The sequence below is a fragment of the Taudactylus pleione genome, unplaced genomic scaffold, assembly GCF_031769625.1.
Source record: "Taudactylus pleione unplaced genomic scaffold, aTauple2 ptg000894l, whole genome shotgun sequence".
In the NCBI taxonomy this organism is placed as follows: Eukaryota; Metazoa; Chordata; class Amphibia; order Anura; family Myobatrachidae; genus Taudactylus; species Taudactylus pleione.
In genome coordinates this window covers 498,066-517,111 of record NW_028285295.1, presented here as the reverse complement: position 1 = coordinate 517,111, position 19,046 = coordinate 498,066, and the positions used below count along the sequence as shown (strand labels likewise).

Sequence of the window (19,046 nt, the reverse complement as noted above, 5' to 3'; positions counted from 1 at the left end):
TTCCACATGGTCTCCCATCTCCACCTGATGTCCAACACCGAGCTCTTCCCAGCCCCCCCATATTGCCCTCACTGTCATTCGCACCACACTTCCCAGCCTACTGGGAGCACATTACTCACCACGTCCAGCCTTCTCTCCTTCACATTCACAATACTGCTCCATCAATGCCCTTTCCTTACCCAAAATGCAACCAAAACCCTTCTCCATTCTCTCATCTCCCGCCTTGCCTCTACGCGTTATCTACTCATCCGTCTATACTCTCTTCAATCCGTCATTAAGTGTTGTGGCAACAGCTATAGCTCTGTAACATGGCTCTGCAAATCCCTACACTGTAACTCCTGAATCCCATCCGAATGACTCCACTTCTACAAAGCCCTCCATAACACATCACCATTCACCTGCTCTTAGATCTGCTTCTGCTAACACGATTCTCCTAGTGCTACTAACCACCAAGGGAATGATCCTGTAATGCCTGCTGGGACTCTCACCCAAACGTCACATCTTTCAATGCTCTTTGAAAACCTCCATCTCTTACTGGAGCCTCCGATATTCCCAATTACAGTTGATTTGGCTACACCTAATGTTTTTGCTATCTCTCTGATGGGTTTGTTTTGATTTTGACAGCTCTTTGGATCTCATATTGAGAGTTGACAGCAACTGATTCCAAATGCAAATGTCACACCTAGAATCAACTCCAGACCTTTTACCTGCTTAATTGATAATGAAATAACGAGGGAATAGCCCACACCTGTCCATGAAATAGCTTTTGAGTTGATAGTCCCATTACTTTTGGCCCCTTAAAAAGAGGGAGGCACATATTGAAACTGTTGTAGTTCCTACACCGTTCACCTGATTCAGGTTTAATTTGAGGGTAATTACATCCAAAAGTCTGCAGTTAAATCACATCTTGTTTGTTTCATTTCAAAGCCATTGTGGTGGTGAATAGAGGCCAAAAAATGAAAATTCTGTCAATGTCCCAATATTTATGCACCTGACTGTATGTCTCATACTTTTATAATCCTCATACTCTCCTCTCTGAGCCATACTCACTCTTCTGGACTCGCCCATACCCTTCCCCCCTACATTATAAGCTCTGTCACAGACACAGCCCGTCCTACCCTTTGCGTCAAGTCTGCATTTGTGTTCCGATTGAATGTCCATCCCCCTCTTGTTCAGCGCGCACCTGATCTATAACAATACACAACGGTGATCGTCTCATTCTCCTACTTCCATGTTTTGTCTTAGGACCCTAGAGACACTTCCTTTGCATTTAGCCGATTGTCCAACCTTTGCCTCATCAATGCATATAGCGAAAAAGTGACCAAATAACGCGGAGAGAAGTTATAAGAAATTATATTTATCATGTTTTCAGGAGTAATATGTAGCCATAGTCCCTCTGGTGACCCCAGTACGAGTTACAGGCCCCTTCTAGCATTGAAGAGGTTTAATACACATCTCCACAGACTGGATAATGTCTTTATAACAGCTGTAAATGTCAAAAAGAAACAAGCAGCACATAGATATGGCAACCTCAGTGTGGGACAGACTGAACAAGGCAAAGACAGGACACGTTGACTTTGGGAGTGTAGGGAAGGCACTCGCATCCCGGCTGGCACAGCTATTACAGTGAGTGAGGCCCTGGTCCACGCGGTGCGGCCCGGATGCTCTTCGCTGGTGACACCACCACCATGCTCTTGTGACTTGGACCTCATGTGGGATCTCCAAACTGCTGTTATGTCCACAACTAACCAACCATATACCTCCAGCTGGTGTAGAGACCTGTTCTGTAACCGGCACATTGAGAGCGAAACATGGCGATGGGGCCTCAGATCCCTGCACATCAATCCTAGGGACAGGCTGTGGCTGTAACGCATGCTGCCCTGTAACACTGTTCCTCTCCGTGGCCGGAGTCCCACCTGAGCGCACACCCGTCTGTCCTGCAGCTCAGGAACTCAGCAGGCTTCATAGAGGAGCATCTGGCGCTGTGGGTGGAGGATTGCGCAGTCGCTGTGCTGTCATCAATGTGGCATGTGGACACATTTCCATACAAACAAGCTGCAGTGGGCAAAGATATCTGGTTAGTTTTGTAATGCAGAACATACTAATACTATAAGGGGTATATTTACTAAAAAAGCTGGCTTTTAGAAGCGGACATATTGCCCATAGCATTTATCTAGCAACTTCTAGAAGATAATATCTAGACTCTGATTGGTTGCTAAGTAGAATCTGGTTGCTATGGGCAACATCTACAAGTCTAAAAACCTGCACTTTAGTAACTATGGGGGTCATTCAGACCCACTCGCGAGCGGCAGTACGCTCGCAAGTGGGTCGATGTTCCCCACTGCGCATGCGCACGACGGAGGGAGCTCCGTCGTGCGCATGCGCGAGACCCGGCGAGCGAAGGACTTTCCTTCGCTCGGAGTGTCTCACCAAAGGGGGCGTGCTGTCGATGGTGACTGACAACACGCCCCCTTTGGTGGGCGTGCCTGCCAGACGGAGGCGTTCCTATGGGAACGCCTACCGTCTGAAGCCGGCCCCACTGACATCACTAGTGATGTCAGTGGGAGTGATTTTGGCTCTGATAGAGCCAAAATCACTCCAGGGCTTGCGGTTGAGAAACCCGACCACAGGGTTTCACTCGCAAGTCCGATGGTCGCGATGGTCAAGACCATCGCGACCATCTTGTTGGACGCTCGTATATGCTGTGGGTGGTGGACCACAGCTATACGAGCGTCCAGGAGGACGCTCCATTTTAATGGAGGTGGGCCCTGATTCAGAGCGAGCGCTCTGGTCAGAGCCTATACCTTTAAGTGCTCATCCTTTACCCACAGGAGCCATTCTATGGCCTGATTTATTATCCACTTACTATTTATATTAGGGACTTATGCCACTTGATAAATAGGCTATAATTTATTAGAAAAGTATCCTAAATACTAAATATAGTGACTTATTTCCAAGGAATGTTCCTTCGGTTTGGACTTGGATAGCTGCAATAAAATGGCATTTTTGTACTCGACTAACTTTGATTTCTCTGAATGCGGTGGGGGGCACCGGACCTACCATTGGCTACTTTCATATTTACATCCCACCCCAAAGCCTGAGTCTAGTATTTTTCTAACAAAGCCCCAAACACCAGGAGAAACAAACCAGAGCAGAAAGGGAAAGTCCCTCAGAGAGAAATATTGAATGTAATTACACCCATCCAAATATTCTCTTTTCCCAAAGCTGTCCCTAAGGGCGGGTACGCTCAAACAATAGTGGCGGAGAACATGCTACAGCCATAACTGGTGTATGCTGGAAGCAAAATTTAGACACTGTAGAAATAAAGGGAAACAGCAAGTCAAGTGAGGGTTCACACTGCGCCAAGCAAGAGCTGCCCACTTACTGCTGGATGGTCACCCTCACTGACTAAGGTGCTGCCTCAACATACGCTGGGCACATTACTGATATAATTGCCACTGCAACACTAGCAACCTACCGTAGTCCAGGGCTTAACCACCACTTACAAAGCTAGAGTTACTGAAAGGTCTGTCTGCCAAACCATAACAGCCAGCCAAGGTAACAGAGAGGTTCAGACAAAGGGCCTGATTCAGACCCGGACGCCATTTGCGTCCGCTTGCTGGCTAAAAGGAGCCGGCTATTTAAATCATGTGCTCGCACTGCGTCGCGTAAAGCCGCCCACTAAGTAATAGCGAGCGGCCGCACTATGCGCTCGCACCTGTATAAAGACGCCCCTTTGCCACTCGCAACACACGTCATCTCCGGCAGTTTTAGGATTAATCGGGAACATCGAGAGCCATCGGTGCTGCACGCAGCGCTTGTGGTAGCCTTTTCCCAACACAACAGTGCGAGCAGTTCAGGCTAAAATACAACCCAGTCACGTGTGTAATGACGCAACTTTGCTAATTATGCACGCCCATTAAACGCCGTTCTGACGGTCGGGCACGCCTGCGTTCGCACATCCACACCCCCGTTTAGAAGCACCTTCCCTTGTTACCACCCACAAACGGCGCTGTCACTCAAAATAGCGGCCCGGCTACGGGCTATGGGCGAGTACTTGCCCATCGCAATGACTAGTTCGCGCACGCGCATTGAAAGAAGTGCCACCTGGCTCGTAGCAATCCGGGAACCTGGCAAATGGCACAATCACGGTACATTGAGAAGAAGTAAGAAATTGTACAGAACTCCTAGAACTTCAACTCTAAAAAATGTTTTTTTGTTTCACAGCTGTAGATGTGACCAATGCATTAAATAACCCCAAAAAGCCAACACATAATTACAGCGCTGAGGTGGGAAATATTTGGGATCACCCTTCTCACCTGCAGTCATCGCCCCCTGCACTGACCACGTAGCGATCTGCGCTTGTGAAACGTATGTTGGTCAGATGGGCTGAATGGCCTAGAAACCGCTTGTGTTTTGCCTGTGAAATCAGAGAGGCGTCATTACCGTGATCATTCAGAGATATCAGGGTCAGTGTGTTGCCAGAAGTAATTATATATACTGTATATATATACAGTATATGTGTGTGTGTGTGTGTATTATATATATATATTAGTACCACACAATCCTAATGTTACACAACCCTTTGTAAATGTGATTATATAGCGGCCCTCCGATCTGCTGTATCTCTATGCACTTATTACAGAGCTCTGATCACAAGCTGGGAATCCCTACGCCAGTACTGCATCAGATGCTCCAGGCAGCGGAGGGTTAATAATTGCACGTTCTGCTTTACTACTGCGACAACGCAGGCATTGTTATCGGTAAATGTCTTGCGGTTAGTGTGACGGTAACAGCGCTATTATGTGTCTGGCTCAAACCACTGAGCGTTCTACGTTACACTGATTGTAAAACGCCATTTGGCCGGAGTTACTGCCCAGCCTACATCCCGTTCAGAGCATTTCAAAGACAAAGTGATCCTTACAAATTTTTCTGGACAGGGGAAATCGAACAGTTTGACCATCCCAAAGTCATCGCCCGTCACCAGGCTGATCCCTGAGTGAGACACGCATGCGCACGTCACGTCGGACTTCTCGTTGTGTCTGGACCAGATTCCCACCACCTCGTCTCCCAGCACGCTGTGGGTAAGGAAAAGACTATTACCACACTGATTACATCCAGTGAGACTATATGGAAAAGATTTCTGGACTGCACAACCTGACTATATATACAATGGGAGGTGCTACCTGATGAGACTAATTGCAGACACAGAAACAGACAAATCTCAGGTGCACAACTCCAAATTATTAATAATATATATAAATGCAATAAAATTTTGCAATCAATAGAGGTTTTTAGCATAATCTTGGCCAAGGTTATGGGCCTACCCACCATATCCAGGTAATCTTTCGGGTAGGTCCCTAACATACTAAGGTTCAAATTCAGAGCGCAGGACCCCCCAAAACTGGCCCAGCCAAGCTGCCCCAGGGCACCACCATAGTAAGAAAAGTGCAGTGTAAAGAGATAGTTAGGAGCAGCTGTATATAAAGAATGGAAATAAAAAATAAAAAAGTGAAGTACATATATATTAGACACACAGTGAAGGGTTAAAAAGTGTTATAATGGAAAATGTGTTATAATGCAGTGCCCTGAGACAGACCAACCAACGCAATCCAGGGGGACCCACACCCCAAAAAAGAGGTTACCTGGATGTGGTGGGTAGGCCCATAACCTTGGCCATGATTATGCTAAAAACCTCTATTGCAAAATTTTATTGCATTTATATAGATTATTAATAATTTGGAGTTGTGCACCTGAGATTTTGTCTGTTTCTGTGTGTACATCCAGTGAGAGCCTGAATTATAAATCGGGGGCCTCGGTGTATGGAAGCCCCCTCAGTGAGACATTAAAGTAGCCTTGGAATAATCGCATACATTATACAGGAGTAAAGGTGCAGGTACGATGGGTGCTGTGTACTGGAGTATATAACAGCACATACATTGTCTCCGTGAGTACGCAGGGCACATGGGTAACACTCTCACCTTGTCCAGCTGGCCCAGGTTATCCTGTCTATCACAGCTTGTTCCGTGAGCAGTTTTCCTGAAGGCACTTCATAGACCAGCCTCTTATAGCACCCTGTAGAGACCTGCGCAGAAGCCAGGACAGTATATTATATGTTCTATATGTCATAGGAAAATGACAATAATCGGATGTGATATTTCCTGCTATTATTCTGCGTCACTGTATCCAATTCCTCTTTGTGTCCATCTGTCTTTTATATGGTAACAGATATACATACATACTGTATACGAGTACAATAATACTGGGCCACGCACAGCAATAATGTCAGTGGTGTGTGGCCTTAATAGGCTTCATGCCCCCAGAATAATGAGAACACGTTCCTGCAGGCCTACAATTCCGTCTGTCAGGGGAGTGATCCGCTAATAGGCTCCGATGTGATTCCAGTGCCTTCGCCGCCTTGAACTGCCCAATCTGGGCTTCCACCCAAACTGAAAACTTTATATGGGGCTGTAGCCAAGCAACGGGACCGGCATCAATGTATAGTGATATAACTAGTACCTGCACGTGGCGACTGTCTGCGGAGAAATCTATCTGCAGCACAAAACTGGGGATGTCCTTGCAGTAGCTGATGCGATTGAGCGAGGGACCGATGGTGAGATCATAGAAATCAACAGCATTCTCACTGGATCCCACAGCCAGGTAATGGGAGTCCGGACTGAATCTGCGCAGAGAACGAGCGTCAGCACACAAGTTTGCACAATGCCACTCACCATCAGTCTAGGCCATGCGGCTTGGTACAGCCTCACCTGATGTCTTGAATCGCAGACCTCCGGTCTCTTTTCTTGCCCCAGATCTTTAGGGAGGCAACAAGCAGTATAATGAACTCTCCATTCTTCATGCCGATGGCCACCATGTCCCCCTCGGGGCTGTAACACACGGTACGGGCTGCGTGGCCCAAATTCACTTTGTTTAGCATCTTCTGTGAGAAAAAGATAACAGCCCATTAAAGAAGAATTACAAGCAGAAAGTCTTTCCTCTGTACATGTGGTATGTATAACATTACACAGAGATCCTGCGGAGGTCACCTATGGTCAATTTTAGCAAAACTAATCATCTTCTCTACAACGTAGAAGCCAATACTCCTACAGGAAACCTTTATGCCAAATGCAGACATCAAGGCCAGTGTACATTGGCCCTGATTCAGAGCCGGACGCTCTGAAACAGCGTTTGCTCTGAATGTGGGCGTTTTTTTTTTTATTAGTGCGGCCTCCTGGCCGCTCGCATAGCTGTGGGTGACCACCCACAGCTATAGCGAGCAGCCAGGATGATGGTCACGATGGTCAAGACCATCGGAGCTTGCGACGAGACCCTTGCGGTAGGGTCTCGTGGCCGCAATCTCCAGAGAGCTTCTGGCTCTGGTGATGTCAGTGGGGCCGCCCACAAACGGCAGGCGTTCGCATGGGAATGCCTCCATTTGTGAAGCCACCCCCCCCCCCCCCCGCCATGCCTACAAAACGGGGCGAGCTGTCGATCAACATCGACAGCTGCCCCTTTTGTAGTGAAGCACGGAGTGAGAGAAATTCTCGCTCCGGGGCTTGCGCACGCGCAGTGCGGCCGCAGGGCACACCATCGACCCGCTCACGAGCGGGTCTGAATCAGGCCCATAGTCCTTGCAAGTGCGTGCGAGGCTGCGATGGTACTCGATTGTACCGATGGTTTCACAGTCTTGCTAAACATTACGGATGTGTGTAAGGTAATGTTGGCGTCCTTGTGTAGTGTAGCGGCGGCATTGCGATCGCAATGGATTAGTATACTATCGCAGTTGAACTGCATGTGTAATCGCTATTGCATTCGCAGTTGTGTTCCGTAGAGAATCAGGCCCTTGGTACATAGAACTAGTAAGTGTAGCCTTAGATAGACCAGGGAGACTACTAAAGGTGCACATGAGATGATATATATGAACGATAACGATATATTGTTCCGTGTGTATGCAATGAACGACCAATAATGTGCACTCCCACTGAATGATAACGACCATCGTCCATGCATGCAGGGCTAACCTGGATGATATTTTTTATTTTCCACATGGGAGAAGGATCGTTGGTAGTTGTTGAAATCTTTGGTGTGTGGATGAGCAATATCGATCATCCAGCGCACCGGGAATTTCAGGGGAGATCGTTCAGCGATATCGTCCCGTGTGTACCCAGCATTAGTCACCAGGATCTAATGTCCTGAGGACCATTCCATCTTCAGGAGCTATTGGTATCTTGGAAAGCACGTATAGAGGTATGACCGCACTACCAATGCATCTATCTGCTATACCACAAGGGTCCCTGAACATGACACCAAGATATAGCATGGTTTCCTGATAGGCCGCTTCTCCTGTACCAGGCGGTACTGTCTCTGTGCTAATGTCCCAGTTGTTCTGGGCACCTCTGATAGTACAGCAGCCCTCCGCTCCTACACCATACACCTAGTTCATCAGTCTTTGGTGGCCTGATCTACTAGGCCAGCACTGTGTTCCAGGTGATGAGATCTTCAGATGTTGGTAGGAAGCCATGAGCTCTCTTATTGGGCATGGTGCAAACATTCTGGACCCTAAATGACTACACTCCATGAGGAGACTGAGGAAGATGCCCCAGCTTCTCCCCTCTGTCCACTGCAGCAAAGTGTGGGCTGAATGCTTCATAGTCTACAATTAGTACATAAAACCCATAAAAACAAAAGATCTCTCAGGCACCAAAAGCTATCACTGTCTACAGCAGGAATGTACTGTAGCTGGGTGAATGCTGTAGGTGCTCGTAAAGCCCTATTTAAGTTTTTGGGCCCCATTTAGGGCTTTGATAAAACCATGTAGAACTGCAAGAGGGGGAACTTATCATAGTGGCAGATTCAGATTTGGGAGATGGGTATTTCCTAACTCAACTCAATCATAGTGTCAAAATTATTCAGTCTAGTATTTGTGTACTACATGAACAAGCAAGTCCAGGTGCAAACTGGCACCCTTGAGCTGGAACGGTCAATAACTTTAAACGAATGGCAATTATAACCCAACCCTGCATATTTGTTTTCCCTAAGTGATGTAGGAAAAGCTGGCATTATAGTTACTGCTCAGATGTTAGGAGGTAAAGTAATTTGGAAAGATGTAGTGAGTAGACCTCAAAAGGTGAGTGGGAGAAAGCATGGACCCCAACGTTGTGTATGGAGTCTTCTCTACCTTGTCCACAATGTCCCACAATCGAACTGTCCCATCCTCAGCGGCAGACAGAAAGAAGTCTCTGGTTGGGTGGGTTGCCAGCCCCCATATGGGTCCATCCATGTGGCCGTTAATCAGAATGTTACAGGCTGCGTTCTTCTCGCCCACCTCGATGATTTCAGCATTGCGAGTTCCAACAAGGATCTTTCCCTGAGGACAGATGCAAAGAATAGAATGTCTGATAACTGATGGCTGCAGTGTTGGTATATCGTGTCCTAAAACATTGTATTTATTGGCCTGTAGAGTAACAGCACCCACCTGGCTCAATGTTACATTACTCAGAGTTCCTTTTCCTAAACAAGTTATATGATGGACAATAATGCTCATTGGTCTAAAGAGACCCCCTCTCAATAAGGTACCTGCCAACATCAATTCTTCTTTCCGTCTAGTACAGGGGTTGTTACATAGTTTTATACTATCCCTCAGCCTCTGATCAACTGTGGGTGTCTGCCACCTGTGTGCCTGCCATCTGCTACCAATGTGCCAGCTGTTGGGCTTTGTACACAGACTGATGTACAAGTGACACATATCAAATTCATCAGTGCAGTCTCCTGGTGTATACCATTGTACTGCAACTAAGATGCATTTCCAGCAAACAAAGACGCCAGATGCTTGGGGAAGTGTCCATGTGGGAGTATTAGAGGGGGCAGGATGGTACAGCTGGGGACGTGTCCGTGTGGGTGTATTACAGTGGGCAGGATGGTACAGCTGGGGACGTGTCCATGTGGGAGTATTAGAGGGGGCAGGATGGTACAGCTGGGGACATGTCCGTGTGGGTGTATTAGAGGGGGCAGGATCGTACAGCTGGGGACATGTCCGTGTGGGTGTATTAGAGGGGGCAGGATCGTACAGCTGGGGACGTATTAGAGGGGGCAGGATGGTACACCAGGGGAGGCAGACATTGGAAGGCTGGAGAGAGGATAGAACACGTTGTGGATATGAATCTGCGATGTGGGTACAATATAAGCAGTGTACGCACCTTCCCTCTGCACACAGACCTCACACAGTCAGTTGTCTGACCGGTCTCGAGCCTGAAGGCACGGCATCTCTTCAGCTCCTGATCCCACAGCTTCACCGCGCCACCTTCCTTGGACCTGCATGGGGGTGGGGTAAAGGGAGATATTATTTACTAATGTATTGAAGTTATACAGAGAAACCATTTAGTCCCAAAACAAGACTGCTCCATTATATCTATCTTTCAATCAACAATCTGGAATATTCATCACAAGTACAGGAGTTTGGAAAGCCTCAGACTGTCCCAAGAGCAGGAGTTACTGGCTGGTCAGGATATCACCCCCATCATCAGTGGCTCAGTATAATTCTCGCCTCAGGACTTACGGTCTTTCCTTGCCGCCGGTGACTATGAGCCCGTCTCTCAGAGTAGTGTACATGGTAAACACTGGTCCATTGTGAGCTTTGGCCACAATCCTTGACAGTATATGATCCTTCCAGACACAGACATCCCCACTGATTGTACCCGTAAATGTCAGGTTTCCCTGCACAAAGAAATAAAAGGAATGACGGGAAGGGAAAGACCACATACCGCGAGCAGAGGAGAAAACAGACTGCACACAACTAGGATTACAGCACATACAGTAATATACAGTGCATCCGGAAAGTATTCACAGCGTGTCACTTTTTCCACATTTTGTTATGTTACAGCCTTAATCCAAAATGAAATAAACTAATTTTTGTCCTCAAAATTATACACACAATACCCCATAATGACAATGTGTAAAAAGTTTTTCTGAGATTTTTGCAAATTTAATAAAAACAAACAAACTAAGAAATCACACGTACATAAGTAATTACAGCCTTTGCTCAGTACTTTGTAATTGCTGCCAAAGGTGCATCAACAGCCTCAAGACTTTTTGAATATGATGCCACAAGCTTGGCACACCTATCTTTGGGCAGTTTCGCCCATTCCTCTTTGCAGCACCTCTCAAGCTCCATCAGGTTGGATGGGAAGCGTCGGTGCAAAGCCATTTTCAGAACTCTCCAGAGATGTTCAATTGGATTCAAGTTTGGGCTCTGGCTGGGCGACTCAAGGACATTTATAGAGTTGTCCTGAAGCCACTCCTTTGATATCTTGGCTGTGTGCTTAGGGTCGTTGTCCTGCTGAAAGATGAACCGTCGCCCCAGTCTGAGGTCAAGAGCGCTCTGGAGCAGGTTTTCATCCAGGATGTCTCTGTACATTGCTGCATTAATCTTTCCCTCTATCCTGACTAGTCTCCCAGTTCCTGCCGCTGAAAAACATCCCCACAGCATGATGCTGCCACCACCATGCTTCACTGTAGGGATGGTATTGGCCTGGTGATGAGCACGGCCTGGTGTGCTCCAAACATAACCCCTAGTATTCACACCAAAGAGTTCAATCTTTGTCTCATCAGACCAGAGAGTCCTTCAGGTGCATTTTGGCAAACTCCAGGCGGGCTGCCATGTGCTTTTTACTAAGTAGTGGCTTCCGTCTGGCCACTCTACCATACAGGCCTGATTGGTGGATTACTTCAGAGATGGTTGTCCTTCTGGAAGGTTCTCCTCTCTACACAGCAGAATGCTGTAGCTCTGACAGAGTGACCATCGGGTTCTTGGTCACCTCCCTGACTAGGACCCTTCTCCCACGATCGCTCGGTTTAGACGGCCGGCCAACTCTAGGAAGAGCCCTGGTGGTTCCAAACTTCTTCCATTTACGGATGATGGAGGCCACTGTGCTCATTGGGACGTTCAAAGCAGCATATATTTTTCTGTACCCTTCCCCAGATTTGTGCCTCGAGACAATCCTGTCTTGGAGGTCTACAAACAATTCCTTGGACTTCATGCTTGGTGTGTGCTCTGACATGCACTGTCACATGTGGGACCTTATATAGACAGGTGTATGCCTTTCACAATCATGTCCAATCAACTGAATTTACTACAGGTGGACTCCAATTAAGCTGTAGGAACATCTCAAGGATGATCAGTGGAAACAGAAAGCACCTGAGCTCAATTTTGAGGTTGTGAATACTTATGTACATGTGATTTCTTAGTGTTTTTTTTTTTCTTTATTAAATTTGCAAAAATCTAAAAAAAACTTTACACGTTGTCATTATGGGTATTGTGTGTAGAATTTTGAGGACAAAAACGAATTTATTCCATTTTGGAATAAGGCTGTAACATAACAAAATGTGGAAAAAGTAAAGCGCTGTGAATACTTTCCGGATGCACTGTAAATCACTGTGTTCTCTGAGCAGATTATTGTAATAACCACAAGAAATATATCCTTATGTCCTGTGGTTACGAGAGAAAGGAACTAAGAACCCATAAATGCTTCTCTGTAATCCATTGCCCCCCATGTGCCTTATTGTCATCACGTCAGGGAAAATAAAGTGCGAGAAGGGGAAACTACTGACAAAATCAGTGATCTGCAAACAGGCGTGAGATAAGAGGGATCTATAAGCCGTCACGAAATCCGGACCACAAGCATTATGGGCGGCACATTATTTAGCAGTGGGCATCAAGTCATATCCCAAATTCCTCCTGGCACACTATTCCCTGTACCATGGCCGACATGACAGAAGTGGTCGGGTACTTGATTATTAATACTGTGCCTGAGCCAAGGTTATGTATCCTAATAAAGGTCTGCTAAAAAGAACAACTAATGAGATAATTCTACAATTGAGAATAATAGTTTCTCCCTGAAGTTTGTATGTGACAATTCTGCGATTTAGCCGCATAAGACTGCATTGGAACGCATTGAGGCCAATGGTGGCATAAGTTACATAATACTAGCTGTAAGGACGACTCAATGCTCTTGTGTCACAATGATTAGTAATATTATACTCACTGCTCCGAAAGCCACAGCCAGCATGGTCTGCATCCGTGCATCCTCTATGGAACTCAGCATGCCCTTCTTACTGAGCAACGCCCTTCCCGCCAATGTCCAAAACCGCACATGTTTTACCCCCACTGACACGAACTGGGTGTCTGAGTCCGGCCGGAATTCAGCCACAAAGATACGCTGGTTGTGGCCAACTTTGCTGGCAATTCTAGCACCTGGAGAGGGGTAAAGTAAAAATATATGGCTGAGTTATATCACGTTACCAAATATCATCTGTGTACAGCTCACTGACCGACAGCACCTATCCCTCTATCTCCTCTATAGTACACATATTACTCATTCCTGTACTGACCTGTCCTCACTCATCTACAGTATGTTTATTAGTGTATCCTCTACTCAGACCTGGCCTCACTCCTCTACAGTATGTCTATTAGTGTATCCTCTACTCAGACCTGGCCTCACTCCTCTACAGTATGTCTATTAGTGTATCCTCTACTCAGACCTGGCCTCACTCCTCTACAGTATATCTATTAGTGTATCCTCTACTCAGACCTGTCCTCACTCCTCTACAGTATGTCTATTAGTGTATCCTCTACTCAGACCTGGCCTCACTCCTCTACAGTATATCTATTAGTGTATCCTCTACTCAGACCTGGCCTCACTCCTCTACAGTATGTCTATTAGTGTATCCTCTACTCAGACCTGGCCTCACTCCTCTACAGTATATCTATTAGTGTATCCTCTACTCAGACCTGTCCTCACTCCTCTACAGTATGTCTATTAGTGTATCCTCTACTCAGACCTGGCCTCACTCCTCTACAGTATATCTATTAGTGTATCCTCTACTCAGACCTGTCCTCACTCCTCTACAGTATGTCTATTAGTGTATCCTCTACTCAGACCTGGCCTCACTCCTCTACAGTATATCTATTAGTGTATCCTCTACTCAGACCTGTCCTCACTCCTCTACAGTATGTCTATTAGTGTATCCTCTACTCAGACCTGGCCTCACTCCTCTACAGTATATCTATTAGTGTATCCTCTACTCCCTCACTCCTCTACAGTATGTCTATTAGTGCATCCTCTACTCAGATATACTGTAGAGGAGTGAGGACAGGTCTGAATAGAGGATACACTAATAGACCTGCCCTCACTCCTCTACAGTATGTCTATTAGTGTATCCTCTACTCAGACCTGGCCTCACTCCTCTACAGTATATCTATTAGTGTATCCTCTACTCAGACCTGTCCTCACTCCTCTACAGTATACAGTCAGGTGCATAAATATTGGAACATTGACAGAATTTTCATATTTTGGCCTCTATTCACCACCACAATGGCTTTGAAATGAAACAAACAAGATGTGCTTTAACTGCAGACTTTCAGATTTAATTTGAGGGTAATTACATCCAAATCAGGTGAACGGTGTAGGATTTACACCGGTTTCTATATGTGCCTCCCACTTTTTAAGGGGCCAAAAGTAATGGGACAAACTAAACAATCCTAAATCTAACTTTCACTTTTTAATACTTTGTTGCAAATCCTTTGCAGGCAATTACAGCCTGAAGTCTGGAAGGCATAGACATCACCAGACGCTGGGTTTCATCCCTGGTGATGCTCTGCCCGGCCTCTACTGCAAATGTCTAAAGTACCTGCATGTTCTTGGGGCATTTTCCCTTCAGTTTTGTCTTCATCAAGTGAAATGCATGCTCAATCGGATTCAGGTCAGGGGACTGACTTGGCCATTGCATAACATTCCACTTTTTAGCCTTAAAAAACTCTTTGGTTGCTTTTGCAGTATGCTTCGGGTCATTGTCCATCTGCACTGTGAAGCGCCGTCCAATGAGTTCTGAAGCATTTGACTGAATATGAGCATATAATATAGCCCGAAACACTTTAGAATTAATTCTACTGCTTTTGTCAGCAGTCACATCATCAATAAATACAAGGGAACCAGTTCCATTGGCAGCTATACATGCCCACACCATGACACTACCACCACCATGCTTCACTGATGAGGTGGTATGTTTTGGATCATGAGCAGTTCCTTTCCTTCTCCATGCTCTTCTTTTCTCATCACTCTGGTACAAGTTGATCTGTGTCTCATCTGTCCATAGGATGTTGTTCCAGAACTGTAATGGCTTTTTTAGATGTTGTTTGGCAAACTCTAATCTGGTCTTCCTGTTTTTGTGGCTCACCAATGGTTTACATCTTGTGGTGAACCCTCTATATTCACTCTTGTGAAGTCTTCTCTTGATTGTTGACTTTGACACATATACATCTACCTCCTGGAGAGTGTTATTGATTTGGCCAACTGTTGTGAAGGGGTTTTCTTCACCAGGGAAATAATTATTCTGTTATCCACCACAGTTGTTTTCTGTGGTCTTCCGGGTCTTTTGGTGTTGCTGAGCTTTCCGGTGCGTTCTTTCTTTTTAAGAATGTTCCAAACAGTTGCTTTGGCCACACCTAATGTTTTTGCTATCTCTCTGATGGGTTTGTTTTGATTCTTCAGCCTAATGATGGCTTGCTTCACTGATAGTGACAGCTCTTTGGATGTCATATTGTGAGTCAACAGCAACTGATTCCAAATGCAAATGTCACACCTAGAATCAACTCCAGACCTTTTACCTGCTTAATTGATAATGAAATAATGAGGGAATAGCCCACACCTGTCCATGAAATAGCTTTTGAGTTGATAGTCCCATTATTTTTGGCCCCTTAAAAAGTGGGAGGCACATATAGAAACCATTGTAATTCCTACACCGTTCACCTGATTTGGATGTAATTACCCTCAAATTAAATCTGAAAGTCTGCAGGTAAAGCACATCTTGTTTGTTTCATTTCAAAGCCATTGTGGTGGTGAATAGAGGCCAAAATATGAAAATTCTGTCATTGTCCCAATATTTATGCACCTGACTGTATTTATTAGTGTTTCCTCTACTCAGACCTGCCCTCACTCATCTACTCTTCAGTGTGACTATTTCTTCTTCTGAGGTCTACAGTATACATTTATAGTCACACCAGCTCTCGCTCATCTATAGGAGCCCTGTTACTTGTTCCTCTAATCACAGCAGCTCTCCCTTATCTATAGGAGCCCTGTTACTTGTTCCTCTAATCACAGCAGCTCTCCCTCATCTATAGGAGCCCTGTTACTTGTTCCTCTATACACAGCAGCTCTCCCTCATCTATAGGAGCCCTGTTACTTGTTCCTCTAATCACAGCAGCTCTCCCTTATCTATAGGAGCCCTGTTACTTGTTCCTCTAATCACAGCAGCTCTCCCTTATCTATAGGAGCCCTGTTACTTGTTCCTCTAATCACAGCAGCTCTCCCTCATCTATAGGAGCCCTGTTACTTGTTCCTCTATACACAGCAGCTCTCGCTCATCTATAGGAGCCCTGTTACTTGTTCCTCTATACAGTGTTCTATAACCCACCCTTTGCCTCTGTTACCTTCCTGCCACTTCCATATGGTTATCGTATGTTCTGGGTCCAGCCCCACAGAAAGAAGCAGTTTGCCGGTGGCGCTGAAACTGACGGAACACACCCCCTTAGAGTGATAGCAGCGCAGTATGGAGAGGGTCTGCTTGCTCATTGCATCCCACACATGAATAGAAGGCGCAGAGGCTGCGAGAATAGAGAAGGTGAAATGTAGCACGCAGTCACATGATATAAAACCCGCAATGTCACGTTTTATATAGCAAACACCTGAAGGTTACCTAAAATACTATAGATTAAGTCATAATCATTATTTATTAATGTTATTTATTATATGTACTAATATTCCATTGCACTTTACAAATGCCAATAACTATCAATAATTATCCCAGATACGACCAAGTAATTAATAAAGACTGTATAACTCACCAGACATATCAGCTGTGTCACCTGTAACAGACAAATCAGATATTATACGAGGATGGTAACCCCATTACTGTTATAAGTGATTTATATACCCTGCATAATGTGCCAGCAGCACCCAGAGGCCCCCTGTACCCAGCAGCACTCGGGAGGCCCCCAAGAACCCAGCAGCACCCAGAGGCCCCCTGTACCCAGCAGCACCCAGAGGCCCCCTGTATGTGTGATAATGACACTACACCTTGTACAATATGTACACTGACAGCAATGTTACAACGAAAGGTTATTCCTAACACAATCATAAGAGCTTGTAAACATAAAAGTTGAGTTATCTGCAACAAATGCCATATACAGTACAACACATCCCCTATACAGTACAACACATCCCCTATACAGTACAACACATCCCCTATACAGTACAACACATCCCCTATACAGTACAACACATCCCCTATACAGCACAACACATCCCCTATACAGCACAACACATCCCCTATACAGCACAACACATCCCCTATACAGCACAACACATCCCCTATACAGTACAACACATCCCCTATACAGTACAACACATCCCCTATACAGTACAACACATCCCCTATACAGTACAACACATCCCCTATACAGTACAACACATCCCCTATACAGTACAACACATCCCCTATACAGTACAACACATCCCCTATACAGTACAACACATCCCCTATACAGTACATTACATTTTCTATTTGGCTTGGTGCAATCTATAACTCTGTTATCAGCTATAGTCCTGCTAACAGTATTATTTATTAACAGTTATTTATATAGCACACATATTACGCAGCGCTTTACAGATAATATTTGTCCATTCACATCACTCCCTGCCCCAGTGAAGCTTACATTCTATATTCCCCATCACATGGCTACACACATACACACTAGGGTTCACATCACTCCCTGCCCCAGTGCTTACACTCTATATTCCCCATCACATGGTCACACACATACACACTAGGGTTCACATCACTCCCTGCCCCAGTGCTTACACTCTATATTCCCCATCACATGGTCACACACATACACACTAGGGTTCACATCACTCCCTGCCCCAGTGCTTACACTCTATATTCCCCATCACATGGTCACACACATACACACTAGGGGTCACATCACTCCCTGCCCAAGTGCTTACACTCTATATTCCCCATCACATGCTCAGATACACACACAGGCCTTTCAAGAGCCGCGCCGGGCCCCAGTAAAAAAAAAGGGGGCGTGACCTAATCGCGGGAGGTGTGGTCATGCCCCCTTAGGTTTATTAAAAAAAATAACCAGTGGGGGGCAGCTGCAAGCAGTTTCCCAGTGCAGCCCAGGACATAGCGTGTGCTAGGCTGCTGTGATGTAAGATGTGGGAGTGGTGTTGGACCCAGGTCCCCACCGGGCTCCTCCAGCAAGCCCAGGCAATTAGCTCCCGTTCCCCCCACTCTTGGCGCCCCGGCACATACACACACACACTAGGGTTAATTTTTGGTTGGAGCCAATTAACCTACCAGTACATTTTTGGAGTGTGGGAGGAAACACATGCAAGCACAGGGAGAATATACAAACTCCACACAGTTAGGGCCGTAGTGGGAACAACCTCAGTGCTGTGTGGCAGTAATGCTGACCACTACACCGTCTGTGCTGCTACATAACAGTATGTAATGGTTGTGACCATGGCGTCCATCAATGGAGGCTACTGGCAGGCAATCTGCTGTGTGTAATAAATACCCTTCCCCGGTATATATGCAGGTGCACCCAAAACTATGATTGATAATTTCCATAAGATAACTTGTAATTTAGATGTAATGGTGCTGAAGATTATAGCTGAGTGACACTGAGGGGACGCTGCTTCTTGGGGTGATTAAGAAGGAAACGGCAACATCGCTTAAAGCCAAACATGGCGGCTGAATAGTATTTACTACCAAAGCGCGATGAGTAGTGCCATTAGTAAATATAACAATGTCCAACAATAGGAGATTAACAAATGCCCATTACATTCATTTTTATCACATCCACTTCTCCCAGCTGCTGACGTCATTCAGACTTTGGGGCATATTCAATTAGCTGCGAAAAGTCGGCTAAGTTTCGCCAGCCAGACTTTCCGCCTACATCGTGTGTTTTTGCGCGCGGCTGCTGT

At 45.9% G+C, this 19,046-nt stretch overlaps 1 protein-coding gene across 3 annotated transcripts in view; it reads right to left on the bottom strand.

Annotated features, from left to right (window-relative positions):
• Positions 1-1,337: 1,337 nt before the first annotated feature.
• The window catches only part of EML5 (EMAP like 5), a 256,157-nt gene continuing 238,448 nt past the window's right edge, over positions 1,338-19,046 (bottom strand). For 2 of the 3 annotated variants that reach the window (XM_088459090.1, XM_088459091.1), the window contains 12 exons: positions 16,898-16,918; positions 16,484-16,657; positions 13,041-13,249; positions 10,556-10,713; positions 10,197-10,311; positions 9,179-9,367; positions 6,768-6,940; positions 6,520-6,682; positions 5,982-6,085; positions 4,925-5,078; positions 4,320-4,420; positions 1,338-2,055 (listed from right to left, as the gene is read on the bottom strand). In XM_088459090.1, the coding sequence (XP_088315216.1) occupies positions 2,019-2,055; positions 4,320-4,420; positions 4,925-5,078; positions 5,982-6,085; positions 6,520-6,682; positions 6,768-6,940; positions 9,179-9,367; positions 10,197-10,311; positions 10,556-10,713; positions 13,041-13,249; positions 16,484-16,657; positions 16,898-16,918 (1,598 nt within the window). In that variant the 3' untranslated portion in view covers positions 1,338-2,018. The remainder of the gene's footprint in view (positions 2,056-4,319; positions 4,421-4,924; positions 5,079-5,981; positions 6,086-6,519; positions 6,683-6,767; positions 6,941-9,178; positions 9,368-10,196; positions 10,312-10,555; positions 10,714-13,040; positions 13,250-16,483; positions 16,658-16,897; positions 16,919-19,046) is intronic. The other variant, XM_088459089.1, reaches the window with a different exon arrangement.